The sequence below is a fragment of the Calonectris borealis genome, chromosome W, assembly GCF_964195595.1.
Source record: "Calonectris borealis chromosome W, bCalBor7.hap1.2, whole genome shotgun sequence".
NCBI classification, from domain to species: Eukaryota; Metazoa; Chordata; class Aves; order Procellariiformes; family Procellariidae; genus Calonectris; species Calonectris borealis.
In genome coordinates this window covers 50,187,322-50,208,537 of record NC_134351.1, presented here as the reverse complement: position 1 = coordinate 50,208,537, position 21,216 = coordinate 50,187,322, and the positions used below count along the sequence as shown (strand labels likewise).

The window sequence follows — 21,216 nt, the reverse complement described above, 5'->3', positions numbered from 1 at the left end:
TCAGGGTGCTGAGGCCAGGCCCATTTGCAAACAAATGATATTGTGTGAAGCTGGCATGCTCAATGCATGACAACTGATGCACTGAAAGGGGGCTGGACTAGATGATCTCTAAAAGATCCCTTCCGACCCAAACCATTCTATGATTCTATGTGTTGCTGCCTTTGATATAATCTCAATCTGTTATAAATGCTACTTTTAAGAACACCAGTAAATATCTAGAGAAACAAAATAAGAGTTTAATGTTTCACAAGATACATTTCTTTATTATCGTAATCACAGAAACATGATTTTGTACAGGAATGTGTAAGTGAACATTAATCAATGCAATTAAATTTGTTTCAAAGATCAGGTAAACATACTACAGAACACTGTATTGTAAAGAACAAAAATATCTGCTTTCTGGCCTTACAGTGCACATTTTGGTGCAAGTATTAAGACACAATAGTGTTCAATTCAGCAATGTATTGCAGAACACCATGCCACAGTCCACTTCAAAGAGGGTCATGACATACAGCTTGTTAATAAAATGTTGTGGTATATAAAACCACCACATGTTAATCCATAAAATATATAGTGGTTTATTTGGATGATTTTGAAGTAATTTCAGTGTGGAATTTAGTTTTTATCCAGGACAAACATCCAGAGTCTCTTGTTATTTGGAATAGTCGTCTTCTAGGCGATGGATTTGGCTTCAGGTAGGAATGCCTCCCAGTATTTTATTAGCTTGCAGAGAAGGAAAAAAAAACACCTTACTTTAAGTACTAAATGTTGGAAAAGAACACACATACACCTTCCTCCTCTTGTACTGAATTTGTCTCCACTGGACAAAGTAAGAACACAGATGCTTCCATTCACATTGTCCATTCATTAATTATCCATTCACATTATTACATGATGCAAGAAAAATACAAGTAATAAATACACAAATCTGCTCATGCAAACAGTTATTCTTACACACTGAGCACATTGCCACAGAATATAGGTATACAGAATTTGTTTGCATGGTGAGTTTGCCATTCTTACCTCTAAAGGTATTTTGTTTTGTTTTTTAATTATTTTATTTTTATTAAACAAAGCTGGAGGGTTATATTCCCAGATTGAAAAAAGGAAAGATTCCAGACACTCATTTGGGAACCAGGCCTACTTCTGAGTCACTGAAAGCTGTTTTACTGCTGTACAATATTCAGTACTTTTTTTTTTTTTAAAAAAAAAAGCAGATAAGCATTTGAGTATTCAAGTCTCTTCAGTAAGCCTAAGCACATATTTAATGCATTTTACTCCAATCTACAAGTAAAAGTATTACTTGAATAGACAAGACCCTCCACTCCCCCCACCTCCCTGACGAAGCTTCTCTCTTGCTCCCCTGAATTAGGGCTATGCAAGTGAGAACAGTAATAGCTGGGAAACAGCAATCACTATGTTCTCCTGCAATATATTACAGACTAGAGTTAGTTCTCTATGTTTTAGAAACTGCTATACTTAAAGCCTGCCTTTTTTAACTAACCTAATATGGAACATATTAACTTGTACAAAAATTTTAAAATTTCTTACCTGCTGTTGTGTTTGTACTAACGATTCTAAGTACTTGATAATAACAGTTTTAAAGTCTTTCACTCGTTCCCTCTGTTAATAAAGTAAATAATTATGGCAGATTAACCTCTGAACCAAGTTTGCTTGGAACATCAATATCATCTAAAGCAAAACTGTCATTTATTTGGACAAAATTATACGTGCCTCAAATCTTTGCACTTCCTCACGAATGGTTTTGGAGATCTGTTCAAAATCTTTTTCCCCTTGCTGAACTTTTGTCTCCCACTGGCAAAGGAAAAACATGCAGAGATAAGACTGTGTTCTCTGTTCAGTCTATCGGTATCTGAACTTTTTTTTAGTATATTAGTGATAGTCATTCAAGAGTTGAAAAGCACCTATTTGGTTTTTGACATACTTAAGGGAAAGCCTCGGTACAGTAATTTGAAAACAACAATTTAGAGAAGGATGTAATCAGATCAGTTAAAACAATGATATCTCTAAGGTAATGTTATCTGTATACCAAATATAAAAATCTTAATATTGTTATTAATGAATATTTAGTAACAAAAAATTTAAAGATTCTTTAGCAAAGAAAAAGGATCTCTAAAGCTTTATTACCTATTCCCTTTACAAACACTGCTATAAAAGGAACCTAAACCTTTAAGTTTTCTTACCTGTTCAATCAAATGTGAAAAAGTCTCAAAAAATAGTTGCCTGTACTTTCCTATTCACAGAAGAGATTATTAAATCTTCATCTCTGCCTATGGTCAAGTAAATGCTTATCTTTGTCATATTTCTGCTGCAGATGACAAGCTAACGAGGATGTGTTTATTGGTCAGAATGTATGTTATTTAGGCAAGCCAAAGCACAAGCTGTCTTGCTCAGTGGGGACTGTTTTAAGAGACAGCAGGAATAAAAAAAAAAGAAAAATAATAAAAAATTGCAGGTAAGAGCACAGAAGGAAAATTCAGAGGAAGTGAAGCTGCTTGTAGGGTTTTGCCATACTGGGAACAAGGCATTAATATCAATCCTACAAAACACTTGGTCATGTTTATCCTTATTGTATGTCAAAAGACATCCAGCTACACAATTAAGAAAGCATCACCAGCTATACTACCTTATCATTACTAGACTTTCCTTTGCACCTGCTTTTATGCAACTATTATATTGCTAAATTTAAACCACCTGTGTAAGTATATTATGAAAAAAGCTATCATCCTGACACTTCAGACATATGCATGCTAACAGACATTCTAAAAATGCAACTGTATCTGTTAATCTCAACATACTAACTGAATTATGGGAGCTAATAGAACTGGTAACAGTTATCTTCCTCAGAAAAAAGCAGCCAGGAAGCAACATACACCAATATAGTATATTCCTGCTAGCAATCTAGTGGTGCTATTTAATCACAAGAGCATTTTGTGGTGCAATGTCATCTTACTGTTGTGATATGTAATGAACACCTATTCAAACAAATATCTTGAGATATTTATGTTTTTAATCTGTATTTATTCAAAGTTCCCTTATTGTCTTTTCAGATATACACTTATGGAGCTATGCAATAAGTCATAACAGGATGTGCTTCAGGGAAACACTAATATGTGCACAGCCTAGAGAGTTAGCTAATAACTAAAACAATATAAAATTCAGTCCAGGAAAAGAGAGATTAAGACTGCTTTGAAATAACTTGTGCCTTCCTATTACAGCAGCTTAGAGGTGCTCAAGACTTCAGAGAAAGCCTCTATAGGCCTATGGACCCACATCCCAGATTCATCATATCCAAACACCAGGGTTTGTAGGAATTATCACTGGATAAGTTTGCCATCTTACAGTTTCTGACAAGGACAAATCTTCCACTTGTTTAATATGGTGTTTTGAGGACTACTCTTTTACCTTTTATCTGCACAAAGGAACTGAGTCACGGATGAAGCTCAAGCTGCATAGGCTTCCACTTTTCGATATCTCTGTCAAAAGGACTACTATTAAAGAATTCAGCCACTCTGAATATATTTCAGTGGAAGCAATAATTTTCTGCCAGCATATTCAAATTCTGGGTTTACTAACAACCTTCTCTAAACACATGATAAAGTAGGAAAAAGAAATCCTTCAGGAACAACATCATTAATTCTTTTTATATTAAGAATGAGAAAGGTTCATTGAGTATTTCCTACTACTCCAAACACTCAGGAATTAGTTTTGCCAATGAGTTCCAGCTCACTTGTTGCATGGTGGATGGATGACATCAAGAGAGCCAACCAGCAAGAATGTGGTCACAAAAGAGTGACGCTTTTTTCCCCAGTCAACAAGGGCCTTTTTAAAGAAAAAAAGAAAGCCACGTTAATGAGCAACTTCAACACTGTACATAAAATAAATTGAAGTGCAGAAAGAACAAAGCAGCTTGGGTTAGTGACCAATGAGGCAGCCAAACAAAATAAAGTGCATAAGAGATTGAAATCTGCAATGATGTTCTCCATTATTTCATGAGAAAATAGTGGTGCATAACTAGAATGCATTAATATTAAATAATTAAGCTGTCCTACCTCTTCAATTTCCTTAGTGAAGCATGTTAGAAAAAGTGTATAATTTATGAAATTTCAACATGCTAGATTTTTACTGACATTATAATATATGTATATATTTAAAAAAAAAAAAAAAGTAGATATGCTGGATCATTAAGCAAAACATGAGAACAGTTCTCCATTAGTCTTTTTAGCTAGATTTTAGCTTTAGAAGCCAAGAGATGTTCTTCTGACTACCCAAGTCATCTGCAACAGTTAAAAGCATTTTTAAACTTGTTCATGTTCCCCTCCTCCCATCTCCCAGACTCTGTAGAGACAGTATTCGACTGCCTTACATATCTCAGAATGGGTAACAATTGTGCACATCTCATATTTTAAATAAATTCCTTTTAACAATTTCAGTAAATATGGAAAATAGGAAATACATGATTTATAAACAAAAATTGTATAAAATAGTGCATTAATGGGGACTGAATGAATCAGTACAAAAAGTCTGGCCTCCAGAATAATATAAATACTTGACAACATTACCTCTTTTATATCATCTTTAGCTTGCTGCAGTTTATCAGTTCTGTTGGCAAGTTGGAGCTTTGCTTCAGCTTCACGTTTTTTTTGTAAAGTGACCTGAGCATCTTGCCATTTCTGCCAGCATTTCATTCGATGATCAAGCACACCCTGTAAGTATGGGTGTTTATTAAGCAATTGCAATCGTTAAAGCTATCTAAATTCTTATTAGGAAAAAGATATTTCTGGATAAAACTGGAACAAGTGTACTCAAAAGAAACTTCACTGTGTCTTGGATTTCATTTGACAGCATGCTTGCACAGCTAAATACCATCTAAAAATAACAGAGGGCATTCAAGAAGCCTCTTTAGAGCAGACACCTTGGTGCTCCAAATCATTTTGTGTTCCTTGTCCCGTTACAATACTATCAAAGTGACCACTGCAAAGTGCTCTATTACACAAATGCTTCTCTAAATACAGATTCTAGCAAACTTTTTCATTGACTATATGCATAACTGGCAGTACATTTTTGTTAGCAATGGATGGAGGTAGTAGAATTAAAACATACATTTTTTAATATATTATGTATTCTATATAATATATAGAATAACAATATATATAATAACATATAGACTATAACTATATATATTATATATGTGTATATATATAAAAATATATATTCCCAACAGCCTGACAAGTTCAAAGATATTTCTGGATAAAATTCTTAGACACCCCTGTGATGAGTTGACCCTTGGCTGGCTGCCAGACCCCCACCCACAGCTGCTCTCTCATTCCCCCTCCTCAACAGGACAGGGGGAGAAAATAAAATGAAAAAAAGCTCGTGGGTCAGGATAAAGACAGGGAGATCACTTACCAATTACCATCACAGGCAAACTAACTCAACTTGGGGAAGATTATTTTATTGACAATTAAAAACAGAGTAGGATGGTGAGAAACAAAGACAAAAACTAGAACACCTTCCCTCCACCCGCCCCTTCTTCCCAGGCTCAACTTCAACTCCTTCATTCCAACTCCTCTACCTCCCCCCTGCCTGAGCAGCACAGGAGGGATGGGGGGGTGCAGTCAGTTCATAACAGTTCCTCTCTGCTGCTCCTTCCTCCTCACACTTTTCCCCTGCTCCAGCATGAGTCCTTCCCCCAGGCTGCAGTCCTTCAAGAACTGCTCCTGCATGGGGCTCCTCTCCACAGGCCGCAGTTCCTGTCAGGAGCCTGCTCCCGTGTGGGCTCTCCAGGACTGCAGCTTCCATCAGGGCATATCCACTTGCTCGGGTGTGGTCCTCTACACAGGCTGCAGGGAAATACCTGTTCTAGCACTTGGAGCGCCTCCTCCCCCTCCTTCTTCCCTGACCTTGGTGTCTGCAGGATTGTTTCTTACACTTCCCCCTCACACACACACTCTGCTGAACAGCAATTTGTCCTTTCTTAAATATGTTTTCACAGAGGTACCACCAGCTTTGCTGATTGGCTCAGCTTTGACCAGCGGTGGGTCCATTGGGGAGCTGTCTGGAACCAGCTGTGTCTGGCACGGGGCAGCCCCTGGCCTCTTCTCACAGAGGCCACCCCTGCAGCCCCCCCGCTACCAAAACCTTGCCACATAAACCCAATACAACCCCTTCCCATGTCAAAACCTAATCATGCTGTACACCAAAACTGAATACTTTCTTTAATGAGATGTAGATCCACAAGTGATATTTGTTGCTTATTTACTGAAACTATTGGTTATCTAATATGGCCAAATTATGTTCTTGAAAACATTTTATGAGCATACTGTAAAAATCAGTTACCTGAAAGAAACATGTACAGCATGCTAACTAGTATGGTGTCCCTAAATACTCTGCACAATTAATATTGCTCTAATTAGAAGATATTCACCATTTAGATTTTGTCTGGATCCTATTAATCCATGCACATTTTTTGTCACAACAATTTTTTTATCATGGGAATAATTGATCATGGATTCATTCATTTTACTTGATTGGAATTTCAGGCAAAACCTCAGCAAGTCTTAACTGCGTAATGAAGCGTGCAAATGCATACAAACATTCATAGAATCATAGAATGGTTTGGGTTGGAAGGGACCTTAAAGATCATCTAGTTCCAACCCCCCTGCCATGGGCAGGGATACCTTCCACTAGATCAGGTTGCTCAAAGCCCCATCCAACCTGGCCGTTTACCTTAAATATACAAACTGCAAAGTGTGACCCTAAACACAAAAATTAAACATTTTTCCTAGCAGTACTTACTTTTACTGCAGCAATAAGACGAATGTAGTCACCAAGCAGTTCTGAGAACACATAAAAATCAGCAAAAGCTTGTTCTTGATGCAACTGATCTATCTTCTCCTCAACCTCTGCAAGCTGAGACAAAGCTCTAGATAGAGCAGTGTGGTCCTCAGAATTACCTAACATGGCAGCACTTTTAGCAAAGGCAGCTGTGTTGGCTGAAAGCTCTGAAATACAGGAGTGACATCCAGTACAATTAAGTTAATTTGTTATGTTACTCTTTAAGATAGATCAACCAAGTAGACCTCTGCCCTACAGCAACCCTAACTTTACCAACTGAAAAATATAAACTATATTTCCCAAAGCTCACAATAAAATACACAAGGAGATCACAATGAAACCACATTTAGGAGAACATAGTGCACCCAAAACTCTCCAACATCAGTAAATGATTTGCTGAGCCTGTTATGTGATGCCTATTGTGTCTTGCAAAATACATGGAAGAAACTGTCACTTCAGTATTATCCAACTGCTTAGTTCAGAAAAAGTCCAAGCCCACAAAACAAAAGTGAAGTCACCTATACAGCAAATTCAAGACAAGCTTAACTTGTCTGTAGTGAAGTTGTTCCATGCAGTTGTGGGGGGGAGGAAGAAGAGGAAGAGAATTATTCAATGAGAACATCAACACCAGAGTGGAATTTGCTTCTATTATACTGTTCTATTGACTAAAGTATCTTTAACGAGACTGTGTATACTGTAATATTGTCATGTTTTGACATGCCTTAAAAAAAAATAAAGGCATGTGACTTTGTGGCTGGCATCCATGAAGCTGAAGTTTTGAGCTTATTCATTAACAAACACTTAGGCAACTGTCTTATCAAACCTCATGTTAAGTCATCGTGTACAATGCTAACTCCTATGAAGGACCTTTGAACAAAATCTCATTGTAATCCAACTTAGTTAAGGATTGAAAGCACAGGTTTGTTTATAACTGTGCTGCTTTTGCAGAATCATCAGAACACCAGAAATATTTGTAGAAGAAAAGTCTTCAGATATATAAAACTATCACAATTTAAATATCACTCTTTAAAAAAATCTTTTCTTGAAATCTAAATGCAGGTGTCAAATCAGCAGTAATCAGATACATTCCCATTTTCATTACTTCTTAAAATACTCTTTAACCTTGGGGACATCTGATCTCAGAGATATCTGCCTCTACAGAGAATAATTCCTGGTAGAGGTATGAGAAAGCAACTTAAGACACATTCACGTACTTTTAAAAGGGCAGAGTTGAAAGGTGACCCCATACTTAAACATAATGCATCTGTGTCAGAAGGTACATTTATGGTCTTTCGTGTACTACAAATCAAACTTTGATTTATTTAATTTATATTAAAAAAAATAAATCATCTGATGGAAAGGAGTCTTCACAAAACAGCTACATAGGTGATTAAAATATTAAGCTTATGGACATTTTTTCTCTCAAAAACTAAAATTGCTAGCGAAAGAAAGAGAAAAGGAGGAAAAGTTATCTACACCTTTGCCTAGTGCTCCTCCCATATAGGGAAACCCCTTCAAACTGCAAAAATATCCTGATTTGTCTCCTATCAGAAAGCAGTATTGTGGAAACTAGACCAGGGACTCAGAATGGCAGAGGCCATAGTAAATGATAAATTAAAAACTGGTTCTCTCATAGATACTGGAGCACAATTATCCATGATTAAAGCAGAATCATATCCTGAAGCCATCCCTCTGAAACATCAGAAAATATTAGTAAACGGAGTAAATGGAGTAGTGGTTCCTTATTCAATTGTTAAGGTAAAATTGGAACTTCCCTTTTGCGCCCCCCTCCCCAATACTAAATGCTACTAGGAAACCTAAATATATTGTGCATGGATATTCTGTGAGGCAAAAGCTGGATACAGGGCAACACTAAACGGGCTTTTGAAACAACTGATGAAGAAACAATGCCAGGGCCCCAGTCAGGAGGTTACCTTTTTCAGGACCAAATGTATAGGGGGTAGGAAATAAGTCCCCTGGTCCACTTGGCAAATTGATTATGTTGGACCTCTCCCTCAAACACCCGAGGGGTGGCATTATATCCTTACTGGAGTTGAAATAATATCAGGCTTAGGGAAAGTTTTTCCTTGCAGGAAAGCTGATGGTCTTACCACTGAGGCGGGACTTAATGGATGGTTTGCTGACACTCCCATGCCTTCTGCTGTGCTGTCTGATGACAGCTCTCATTTAAAAAATAAAATTGTACAAGAATGGTGTGAACGTAATGGAGTCACGTGGGTGTTCATCTGCCCTACAGACCCCAAAGCAATGGCATGGTCGAGAGATGGAACGGTTTACTAAAACAAGCTCTAGGAAAAAATTTATATAAAGGAAAATGGGGTAAAGCCCTACTTGAAGCTGTTTGACACTTAAATAACTGGCAGACACTCACCAGATGCCTGATGGAACGAGCTCATTCTCCTGCTCTCCAACCCACAAAACCTTTGAAACCCCCATTGTCAATCTGTCATTTTTCTCAGGGTGACACTGTTCTTATTAACTACCTTTCAATGGTTAAAATATCTGTCACTTTACTAACTCCCCGAGAAAAGGGTGTATGGAAAACTATTTCTAAATAGGGACTCCCTCTAACTATCACTGAGGCTTGGATAATTTACAAGACCAGATAATTTCTTATTGCTTCAGGTAATGAACTGTACTTGGATGGATTCTTCGGCCTGAATAAACCTGGAATGCACCCAAGGAATCATCACTTTACCTTCATGGAAATTCCAACTGCAGGAAAATGATGATCATAGCACCCATTGTATTGTACTTATCCTTATTTGTACCCTGTTCCTCCTTATTTCATGACTGGAACAATAATCGTGTCATTCAGTTCATGAACATCATCTCTCAAATGGGTAATGAATCAAACTGCTGGTATTGTTTACACCATCCTCAATCTTCAGATACTAATTCCAGGTGGTTAACTGAACCTGTTCCTGAAACGTCTTGGTACCAATCTAAATTGGCATACTCACTTCCCAATCCTCCAACTTATCAAACCCAACCTTTTAAGGAACATTTGTATGATAAAACCCCATGGTGCATTACAATGCCTGAACATACAAATTCAACGTGGGTGGGAGAAACAAGCCATTGTGACTATACTCTGCTCTACAACCGGACACAAACCCGGTTTCAGCTGATATGCCGTAATCGAACCAGAGTTTGTAATGAATCCAATTTAAGAACCACATGGATCTGCAAAAACAAATCAGTGATTACAAACACTGCTGTTTTAAATATTTCACCACTCTGGAATCTCACACAGAATATTAATGGTACATTTTGCCAAAGATACTAAAATTTCACTGGTCCTAATTCTACATTTTACATTCTACAGAGTAATGGTTGGTTAAGTACTAACAACAATTGGACCACCTGTAACTGGCATAACATGACCGGCTGAATATATGCCAATCCTTTTCACACTATTTGAATGAGCCACACTTTCCTACTCAAATTTGATCATCCTGATAGTGAAAAAGAGACTTATCAATGGTGTGAGGAATATTTCCCTAGAAATCTTACAAAATCAAATTGGTGGCCTACCATTCTAGCATCCGGATGGTTCTGGCTCTGTAGCACAAACACATATAAAAGCCTTCCACCACAATGGGAAGTACTTGTACCATAGTACATCTTGCTCCCTATGCATTTCAAACCAAAAATTTAACTACTACCTTTTTACACAACCATTACCCTGTATGCCATAAGCGTTTTGTGATCGATCCCCTGGTAAAAAGTCCAACAAGATTCCATCAATTTATGCGTGCATTGTTTCCAAGTTTAGGTATTATTGAGTTGGAAAAAGCTATCGTAAATATTTGTGCTACGCTTGAAATTGTCCAAAATGCTACTGTAGATGCTTTAAAGAATTTGCAATCGGAAATTAGTTGACTTTCGCAATTAGCTATTCAAAACCGTTGGGCCATAGATTATCTACTAGTATCACAAGGAGGTGTATGTGTACTGTCAAACACCACTTGTTTTTATGATAACGAATCTAAACAAATCGAATATCATATAAACATCATTCAAAGACAAGTTCGTACCTTTCACCAAATAACTCGAGCAACCCTCGTCAGAAGGTCTATCAACTGGCTGTGGTCTTGGTTACCTGACTTCAGAGCATGGGCCTGTCACGTTTTGTTAATATTATCTCTTATTATGTCTGTTGGAATTATGTTATTTTGTGTTATATCTTGCTTTAAATCTTTATGCATATCAGTTACTAAAAATCAATGTTTTATACTCTCCTCCCTCCTCGGATGAACAGCCTTTGGACAACAAGCAGCCCATTATTGCCATGGAGTCCTCCTTATGACCCCATTACTAAGCTGTAGGCCGTGGGCAAGAGGTGATGGTACCACCCCCACTAGTGTCCTTCCCTGTTTACGACAGTGTCAGGGGTGGATGTGACCGGTACCCCCTGCTCCTGACCCCTGGTAATATGGTTAGTATAACTAACGCCATTTTATAAGGCAAACAGCCATTCTCTGTGACTGAGCTGGTCATGTATTAGTCCCCTTTCCCCTCATTATCAGGCCCTGAAGGTCCTGTGAACCAAGTAGATGATCCAAACAGATTTCTTCTTCCCCTCCCTGTCGGCCTCAAGATTCCTGGGTGCCAGGCTGACTACCCCCTTCCTTACCGGCCTTGAAGGTCCCAGGCACCCGGCCAACCAGGTGGTGGTGATGACCCCGTCACAGAACGAGGAAGTATAACAGCATACAGAGCACTGTCTATAAAATCAAGCAGTTACAAGTCCTAAGTGGGAACTTGGACCAGAACTGCTGCTGGACAGTGAGACCAGTGACCTCCTGGTGGCCAGGGACGCCTCCACCATCGTCTGCTTCCTCCGAGGATTGAGTGAGTGACTTGTATTCTTTTATATGTTTTTCGAGTCTAGATTATGATTGTTATTTTGATACAGCAAACCAAGTATTAAGATTTGACCCGATCTGCAGAGGGTCCAGGTGATTAAAAACCATAAGCTAAGTGGTGCTATAAAATTCTGTACTACGCTACTTATAAAATTGTACTACACGGATTCTACTTATAGAAATCTTGTGCTATTCTGATTATAAATTCTATGCTATACTAATCATAAAATCCTGTTAAGAAAAATAAAGCTTTAACTGTAACTACGACTTAGTGCCGTCATCATTCTGCCAAGGATCCCTAAAAGAACATGTCTGTCCCTTTGGTGTTGGGTGACACCGTGAGATATAGATACATTTATAGATATCTACTGTAGCGTATCACTTGCTAGTTATGGTATTAAATCTCTGCAAGAAAAAAAATCATGCTAATCAATATAGTAACTTTCAAGCTCAACAGAAGGAATAAAATATATCCTGGATAAAATTAAGATTAAAACCAGATATACCAGAAATGCTAGAGCAGTGTCCTGGTTTCAGCTGGGATAGAGTTCAATTTCTTCCTAGTGCTGTGCTCTTTGCTATACTGTGTGCCACTGATTTATGTTATGAGTATCCACCCCTTATTCTATACCATTTACATCATGCTTAGGTTTCACATTTTCTAATACATACCAATTAATCACCACCACCTTTCTTGTCTTCATATATATATATTTATATATACACACAGATATCATTCCCTTAGTCTATGGGCCATCCCTCTACAACGTCCACTGAGTTCATTTAGTCCTCGACTTTGGGCTCCATCTGTCATAAAAGTCTTTCAGGGCAGGAGAGATGGTGTGTGGTGTTGGGCTGTTGCATCCTGAAGCCAGTTCTGATTCCAGTATTGCTGCGCTCGTCTGGTTCTATCATCGTTGCACTTCGCTTAGTTTCATCAGACTTCATTCTTCCTTAATCTGGGTAATTTTCACTGCTATACCATTGATAGCAACAATAGAAATAATGATATACAATATCATATAAGAATTAACATCATACAATTCAGTTCATTGGCTATTTTCACCCAAAATCAAATCCCCTTGAGGTACACACCGGACTTCCCCATCCTTTCGCATTTCCCACCAAGTGCACCCAGGTCCCTGAGCAAAAGCAATCCCACGGATGGGTTTTCCCTTGCCAGAGGCAGGAGTAACCCAGACTGTCTTCACCAGCATATTCCTTATGTGCACGACAGGGACTTTATCTCTATCTACTGTACGTAAAAGTTTTGATTGGGCAGGGCCAGCTCGATTGAAAGATCCCCTGGTGTTGACCAACCAGGTGGCTTTTGCTAAATGTGTATCCCAATGCTTGAATGTCCCACCACCCATTGCTCTCAGTGTTGTCTTTAGCAGTCCATTGTATCGTTCCATTTTCCCGGAGGCTGGTGCATGACAGGGGATGTGATAGACCCACTCAATGCCATGCTCTTTGGCCCAGGTGTCTATGAGGGTGTTTCGGAAATGAGTCCCGTTGTCTGACGCAATTCTTTCTGGGGCGCCATGTCGCCACAGGACTTGCTTTTCAAGGCCCAGGATGGTGTTCCGGGCAGTGGCATGGGACATGGGAAATGTTTCTAGCCATCCGGTGGTTGCTTCCACCATGGTGAGCACATAGCGCTTGCCTTGGGGGGTTTGTGGGAGTGTGATAGAATCAATCTGCCAGGCCTCCCCATATTTTTATTTCAACCATCGTCCTCCATACCAAAGAGGCTTTACTCGCCTGGCTTGCTTGATTGCAGCGCATGTTTCGCATTCGTGGATAACCTGTGCAATAGCGTCCGTGGTCAAATCCACCCCTCGATCACGAGCCCATCTATATGTTGCATCTCTTCCTTGATGGCCTGAGGCGTCATGGGCCCACTGAGCTATAAACAGTTCACCCTTATGTTGCCAGTCCAGATCCACCTGAGCCACTTCAATCTTAGCAGCCTGGTCCACCTGCTGGTTGTTTTGGTGTTCTTCAGGGGCCCGACTCTTGGGTACGTGAGCATCTACGTGACGTACTTTTACAACGAGGTTCTCTACCCAGGCAGAAATATCTTGCCACAATGCGGCAGCCCAGATGGGTTTACCTCTGCGCTGCCAGTTGTTCTGCTTCCACTGCTGCAACCACCCCCACAGGGCATTTGCCACCATCCATGAGGCAGTATAGAGATAAAGTACTGGCCATTTTTCTCGTTCAGCAATGTCCAAGGCCAGCTGGATGGCTTTCACCTCTGCAAACTGGCTCGAATCACCTTCTCCTTCAGCAGTTTCTGCAACTTGGCGTATAGGACTCCATACAGCAGCTTTCCACCTCCGATGCTTCCCCACAAGGCGACAGGACCCATCAGTGAACAGGGCATATTGCTTCTCGTTTTCTGGTAGTTTATTATACAGTGGGGCCTCTTCAGCCCGTGTCACCTCCTCCTCTGGGGATATTCCAAAATCTTTGCCTTCTGGCCAGTTTGTGATCACTTCCAAGATTCCTGGGCGACTGGGGTTTCCTATTCGGGCCCGTTGTGTGATCAGTGCGACCCACTTACTCCACGTAGCATCGGTTGCACGATGTGTAGAGGGGACGCTCCCTTTGAACATCCAGCCCAGCACCGGCAGTCGGGGTGCCAGGAGGAGCTGGGCTTCAGTACCAACCACTTCCGAAGCAGCTCGAACCCCTTCATATGCTGCCAATATCTCCTTCTCAGTTGGAGTGTAGCGGGCCTCGGATCCTCTGTATCCCCGACTGCAGAACCCTAAGGGTCGACCTCGAGTCTCCCCTGGTGCTTTCTGCCAGAGGCTCCAGGTAGGGCCATTCTCCCCGGCTGTGGTGTAGAGTACATTCTTTACATCTTGTCCTGCCTGGACTGGCCCAAGGGCTACTGCCTGAACTATCTCCTGTTTAATTTGTTCAAAGGCTTGTCGTTGCTCAGGGCCCCATTTGAAATTGTTCTTCTTCCTGGTCACTTGATAGAGAGGGCTTACGATCTGACTGTAATCTGGAATATGCATTCTCCAAAAGCCCACAACGCCTAAGAAAGCTTGTGTTTCCTTTTTGCTAGTTGGTGGGGACATGGCTGTTATTTTGTTGATCACATCCATTGGGATCTGACGACGTCCATCTTGCCATTTTATTCCTAAAAACTGGATCTCCTGGGCAGGTCCCTTGAACTTACTTTGTTTTATGGCAAAACCGGCCTTCAGAAGGATTTGGACTATTCTCTTCCCTTTCTCAAAAACTTCTTCTGCTGTGTTGCCCCATACAATGATGTCATCAATGTATTGCAGGTGTTCTGGAGCCTCACCCTGTTCCAGTGCGGTGTGGATCAGTCCATGGCAAATGGTAGGGCTGTGTTTCCACCCCTGGGGCAGTCGGTTCCAGGTGTACTGGACGCCCCTCCAAGTGAAAGCAAACTGTGGCCTGCACTCTGCCGCCAAAGGGATGGAGAAGAACGCATTAGCAATGTCATTTGTGGCGTACCACTTGGCTGCCTTTGACTCCAGTTCGGATTGGAGTTCTAGCGTGTCCAGCACGGCAGCACTCAGTGGCGGCGTGACTTCGTTCAGGCCACGGTAGTCTACTGTCTCCACTCTCCATTAGACTTTCGCACTGGCCATATGGGACTGTTAAAGGGTGAGTGAGTCTTGCTGATCACTCCTTGGCTCTCCAGTCGACGAATCAGCTCATGGATGGGGATCAGGGAATCTCGGTTGGTGCGATATTGTCACCTGTGCACTGTTCTGGTAGCGATTGGTACCTGTTGTTTTTCAACCCTCAGCAACCCCACAACAGAAGGATCCTCCAAGAGACCGGGCAAGGTGGACAGCTGTTTAATTTCCTCCGTCTCCAGGGCAGCTATACCAAAAGCCCACCGGTACCCTTTTGGGTCCTTGAAATACCCTCTCCTGAGGTAGTCTATGCCAAGGATGCACGGAGCCTCTGGGCCAGTCACAATGGGGTGCTTCTGCCACTCGTTCCCGGTTAGGCTCACTTCGGCCTCCAATACAGTTAACTCTTGGGATCCCCCTGTCACTCCAGAAATACAGATGGGTTCTGCCCCTTTATAGCTTGATGGCATCAGGGTACACTGTGCACCGGTGTCTACGAGAGCCTTATACTCCTGTGGCTCTGATGTGCCAGGCCATCGAATCCACACAGTCCAGTAAACCCGGTTGTCCCTTTCCTCCACCTGGCTGGAGGCAGGGCCCCTCTAGTCCTGGTCATAGTATCAGTTTTTCACTTCTTGCAAACGTGAGTCAGGAATTCCTTCATTACAATCCAAAGTAAGATCAGCCCTTCTACTCTGTCTGGGGAACTGTTCACTGGAAACTGGACCGTTGTGAGACAGGTTTTTCCTGAAAACTGGAGCAGCAATTTTCCTGGGAGAACCCCCTTGTGTCATTGTTTTTCCTTGCAACTCACGTACCCGTGCCTCTAGGGTTAAGGTAGGTTTTCCATCCCACTGCCTCATGTCCTCTCCATGGTCACACAGGTAAAACCACAGGGTGCCCCGTGGTGTGTACTTTCTATATCCTCTCTCTTGAGCAGAAGAACGTTGACTCCTAATGGCTGAGATACTGGTCCGTACAGGTGGAGAATAGGACATATCCTCTTCAAGTTGCTGGACCTTCCAGGACAGTTTTTCCAAAGCCGAGAGAAGGGAGGAGGAGACAGTTTCTTTGTATTCCTGGAGTCTGCCAACCACGTCATCCACCGTTGGTGCTTCTTCGTCTTTCCAGCACAGTACTGCCAACGAACTGGCATACAACGCGGATGCGCTCCGTACCAACTTCTGCCACATGGGTCGCGTGCACTGGACTTCACCTGGATCTTTGGGCATTTGGTCATTGGCCAGGTCACTATAAACCACCTCCAGCATGCCTAATTCTCTCAGGTACTGGATACCTCTCTCCATAGTGGTCCATTTGCCTGGGTGATATGTAACATCTTCCTTGAAGGGATACCTTTCCTTTACGCCTGACAGGAGTCGCCTCCAGAGGCTGAGGACCTGTGTCCCTTTTCCAATTACTTTGTCAATGTCCCCTTCCCTAGCAAGGGATCCCAGCTGTTTGGCTTCCCTACCCTCTAATTCCAGGCTACTGGCCCCATTATCCCAGCATCGGAGCAGCCAGGTAACAATATGCTCGCCTGGACGATGGCTGAAATCTTTCCGCATATCTCGCAACTCATTCAGGGATAGGGATCGGGTGGTTTCCATTTCATCTATGAGTTCTTCCTCTTCCTCCTCCCCTCCTCGTGATGGCCCTGCTTTTGCATCATCCCTTTCTAAACGACCTGACTTCTGCTTCCAAGATTTCTTCTTCTGTACAGGGGCGACGGATACCAGCATGGGTTGGTCCTCTGGTTCAGCTGTAGTACCCGTCGCGGGGGTTGGAGTAGCTGCAGTGCCCGTCGCGGGGGTTGGAGTAGCCACAGTGCCTGTCCCAGGGGTTGGAGTAGTCGCAGTGCCCGTCGCTTTGTCATCAGATCCAGAGACCTTCTGTCCCCCTTGAGGGTTCTGAATAGTGTTGAACAGGGCTTGGTAGGTATGGGCCAGGTCCCAGTACGTTGCAGTAATCTGGGTCTCTCTGGAATTGCCAGGATGACAGCATACGTTTTCCAAATATTCTACTAGTTTTTCAGGATTCTGCACTTGTTCAGGGGTGAAGCTCCAAAGCATTGGAGGTGACCACCGTCCTAGTCATTTGCCCATGCTATCCCACACACCCTGCCACTCATAACTATCCAGTCTCGGGGCAGATCTCTGGGTGGTATTCTTAAATAGTTGTTTAACCTTAAACAAGGCCTGAAACACATTCAGGAGACATAGCAGTGGGAACATGCTGGTTTGAACATCTCAAGGATATTCAAAATCCTCAAGAGCTATTGTAATCAGCCTGGAGGAGAAGGGGAAGGTGAAGGAACCTGTCTCCCTGTAAATTGGTTCTCCGAGGAGAAGAGGTAAAAAGTGTAATTACTAAGAGTTTCCAAGAGATAGCTCCCGAAGAACAGGAATGATGGCAGTGCTGAGTACAGTCTCCTGACCAATAATTTTATAATAACATAAACCAGTGTCACACAGTATAGCAAAGCGATGACCTTAATCCATTTCCCAGAGATGACCAACCCCACATAAAAACTGATAATCAGCAGCATAGACAGCCAGTAAGGTGCTACATACCAAAACTCCAAGAACAGATACAACAACTCTGAGAGCAAATAAACCAACATTGTGACCAGCGACTACTAAACTGATATAATGAATGCTTATAACAAATTTGTTTTAACCCATTCGGGTCAGATATGTCATTATCTCAACCCTTCATGCCCCATGTTGGGCGCCAAAAAGGACTGTCGTGGTTTAACCTCCAGGCAGCCAAATACCACGCAGCCACTCGCTCACTCCCCGCCACCACAGTGGGACAGGGAGAGAATCGGAAGGGTAAGAGTGAGAAAAACTTGTGGGTTGAGATAAAGATGGTTTAATAGAATAGAAGAGGGAAAATAATAATAATAATAATGATAATGATAGAATATACAAAATGAGTGATGCACAATGCAATTGCTCACCACCCACGCTGACTGATAGCGAAGTAGCGATCGCTACTTCCTGGAACACGCCTACCATTCATATAGTGAGCATGACGTCACATGGTATGGAATACCCCGTTGGCCAGCTGGGCTAGCTGTCCTGGCTGTGCTCCCTCCCAACGCTTGGTTTTTTTAAGCTGAAAAGTCCTTGACTAGCAGGGTACTTAGCAACAACTGAAAACATCAGTGTGTTATCAACATTCTTCTCATACTAAATCCAAAACACAGCACTAGGAAGAAATTTAACTCTATCCCAGCCGAAACCAGGACAAGCAGTTTAAACTAAAAGGTAGAGTTAGAAGACTTTTGCATTAAAATTTACTGTAAAACTATTTGTTAGTTAAGAGCTCTGACATACTAAGTTCCTATTTCATTAACATTTTCTAAAGCTCTAAGCACTTAAGCTCATGCAGTCACATAAAAGTAAAGCTACCTTTTCTGTGACAGACTAATGCTTCGACACTGGCATGAAGTTTCTTAAGTTGCTGATCCAGATTCTCAAATTGCTGCTGCTTTTCTTCAAACCACTGACAAAAGAGGAAAGAGTCTGGCATTATAATTTAAATTACCAACAGTATTTCTTGTTTTAAAGAAGCAAATTATCCATTTATTGCTAGGACGGTCAACTGATATAGCTAAGAATCCAAGCCAATAAGCATATTACTATCTCATTTTCTACTTCTAAGGCTTTAAAATGCAATTGTTGAGCCTCATTAATTCGACTCATTCAAGTAAAAAAAAAAAATCAGCTCTTACTGCATCTGATTCATTCATCTTGATTGTCATTTTGTTGACAGCATCAGCAGCCTTGTTTACCATCCTCAATATTCCTGCTCCACTCAGAGCCTGGGTGTTAACCGCTCTTGGCAGCTGGAAATGAATGACAAATAAGGGCAAACAGACTGGTTAAAAGGCTAGAGGTTTAACTGGGTACAAGGGGGAAAGAAAAGGATAGACTATTTTCTTCAGTCCTATATGTTACAATATAGTGGAATCTAATTTCACAGTTTTACTATTTTTACATTCTCAGAGGAAAACTTAACAATACATACCATTTACTTTTCTTCTACACCTTTACATTTAAATGGAACAAACAACCTACTTGTCAGAACTTATGAACTGGCCAAAGGCCTTAACTAGCCACCTATATACTACAGAGAACAAACTGCCACTACAGAAACAGAAAAGCTTAGGTTTACAATAAGATACAGAAATTCTGTAAAACACTTCATTATAATGCAAGATTCACACTTTGTACAGATCATAAAAAGTTGATGTCTTTTTGCTTTTAAATATAGGCCAGGTTTGAAAACCTACCTCATGAGTATTGTGAGAACTGTGCATTTGTGAGGTAGTTAGAAATCCTCAGGAGTAAGTTAACAAACTTTAAACTGATATTATTCTTTGTTAACATTAGTCTAAATATGCTGTACAAAGTGGCCCCGATGTCAGGCCATTTACCCTTCGTATCTGATACTTTGTGTCAGCAGCATTGACACTTTAAGTTATCTATCAATCAATGATGCTTTTGTCAGTATCGCGGCCTCTGTGACTTATTAGCATAGCTAAGATATTGACATTGGCCAAAAGACAATCCACTATTACAGCAAATCCACTATGCACATTTATAGACTTATGTTTTTGGAGACATAACAGACAATCTGTTCTGCAATATATTTCATTTTGTGAAAGGTGCCAGATTGATAGCACTGGTGACTGAAATCCTCTATCCACAAAACATCTAGCATGGCCAGCAGCACTGCATGCCTGTTCACATTATCCTGCCAATAAACCTCAAGCTTGACTCCTAGAGGCAAGAACTGTTTCCAAGCCAGTTTAATTCATGATCTTAATTAACCCTCAGTAGCACTGATTATGGATTTTCACTCTGTGTATGATGAGCTTCACTCAGAACTGGACAGACCAACTCACTTGGCAGAAGTCATTGAACAGCAGATAGCTTTTGGTCACTACCAACCTAAGATTTATCAGAGGTAGAGGCAATAGACTTTGTACACGATTACCTAAGTAGCCTTTTGTCACTCTGTCCCATGATGGGTACAATCCAATTTGATTTCATAAGAATTTAGGAGATTAGGTCTCAATACAAAGAGTACATTACTTTGTACATTACCATATCTGGAAACAAATAAGGAACTTAAAAGAATGTAAATACCTCAGAACTTTCCAAGAACTGCCTTAAATCTGGATCCTGCAACAAGGTAGGGTGTTTTACTGTTCTTTGTAGATACCTATGATTTTAAAAAAGTTAAAATATTAGATAACAAAACAGATTTCATGTGCCTGACAGCACTGGAAAGTGTCCTTTAGCTAAAGAATGGGTACAATGCAGGCAGCATGTAACCTCTCTTCATTATCTAATGAGGTTTGAACACTTGTAAAGTCACCTCTAAAGACAAGTTGCTGGCAGTGGTTTCTAACCTAGTTTGTTTACATCAAACTTCTTAAAGTGTCATAATTTGCCATAAATTTATGTTGCACAGTATTAAAATAATATACTTGATTTTTTTAACACCTCAGTGAAGGCTTCCTGCTCTAACAACAACCAATTTAAGCCAGAAAATAGATGGGCTTGTTTAAACACATTCTCATACAGTGCAGTGAACAGGCTTTTTGTTACAGCTAATTCTGGCTGGCTTGTTTTAGAATTAAAGGAAGTCTTGGAGAAGTGAGCTGATCTTGTTCTGGGTATGAACTATTTATTTGCTGGCTATTTATTTGCTGGCCTTCAACCTATATTAGTTCTACAGGACTCATCCACCCCACCCAGAAGTTAAATTAGTGCAACACCTTCCTTTTGCAATTTTTTGCATTTTTGCTTGGATCTAAAAAC

General features: G+C 41.0%; 1 protein-coding gene across 5 annotated transcripts in view; it reads right to left on the bottom strand.

Moving 5' to 3' along the window:
* Positions 1-316: 316 nt before the first annotated feature.
* Positions 317-21,216, bottom strand: part of LOC142074829 (sorting nexin-2-like) — a 69,888-nt gene continuing 48,988 nt past the window's right edge. The window contains exons 8-16 of one of the 5 annotated variants that reach the window (XR_012670721.1): positions 20,539-20,614; positions 19,119-19,232; positions 18,796-18,889; positions 6,820-7,025; positions 4,584-4,727; positions 3,752-3,843; positions 1,735-1,815; positions 1,552-1,623; positions 323-723 (exon numbers count right to left, since the gene is read on the bottom strand). Coding sequence is in view for 4 of the 5 variants with exons in the window: in XM_075135724.1 (XP_074991825.1) it covers positions 673-723; positions 1,552-1,623; positions 1,735-1,815; positions 4,584-4,727; positions 6,820-7,025; positions 18,796-18,889; positions 19,119-19,232; positions 20,539-20,614 (838 nt within the window). In the remaining variant the exon portion in view is untranslated. Of the gene's footprint in view, positions 724-1,551; positions 1,624-1,734; positions 1,816-3,751; positions 3,844-4,583; positions 4,728-6,819; positions 7,026-18,795; positions 18,890-19,118; positions 19,233-20,538; positions 20,615-21,216 lie in introns of all 5 variants that reach the window. The other 4 variants (XM_075135724.1, XM_075135723.1, XM_075135722.1 and 1 more) reach the window with 4 other exon arrangements.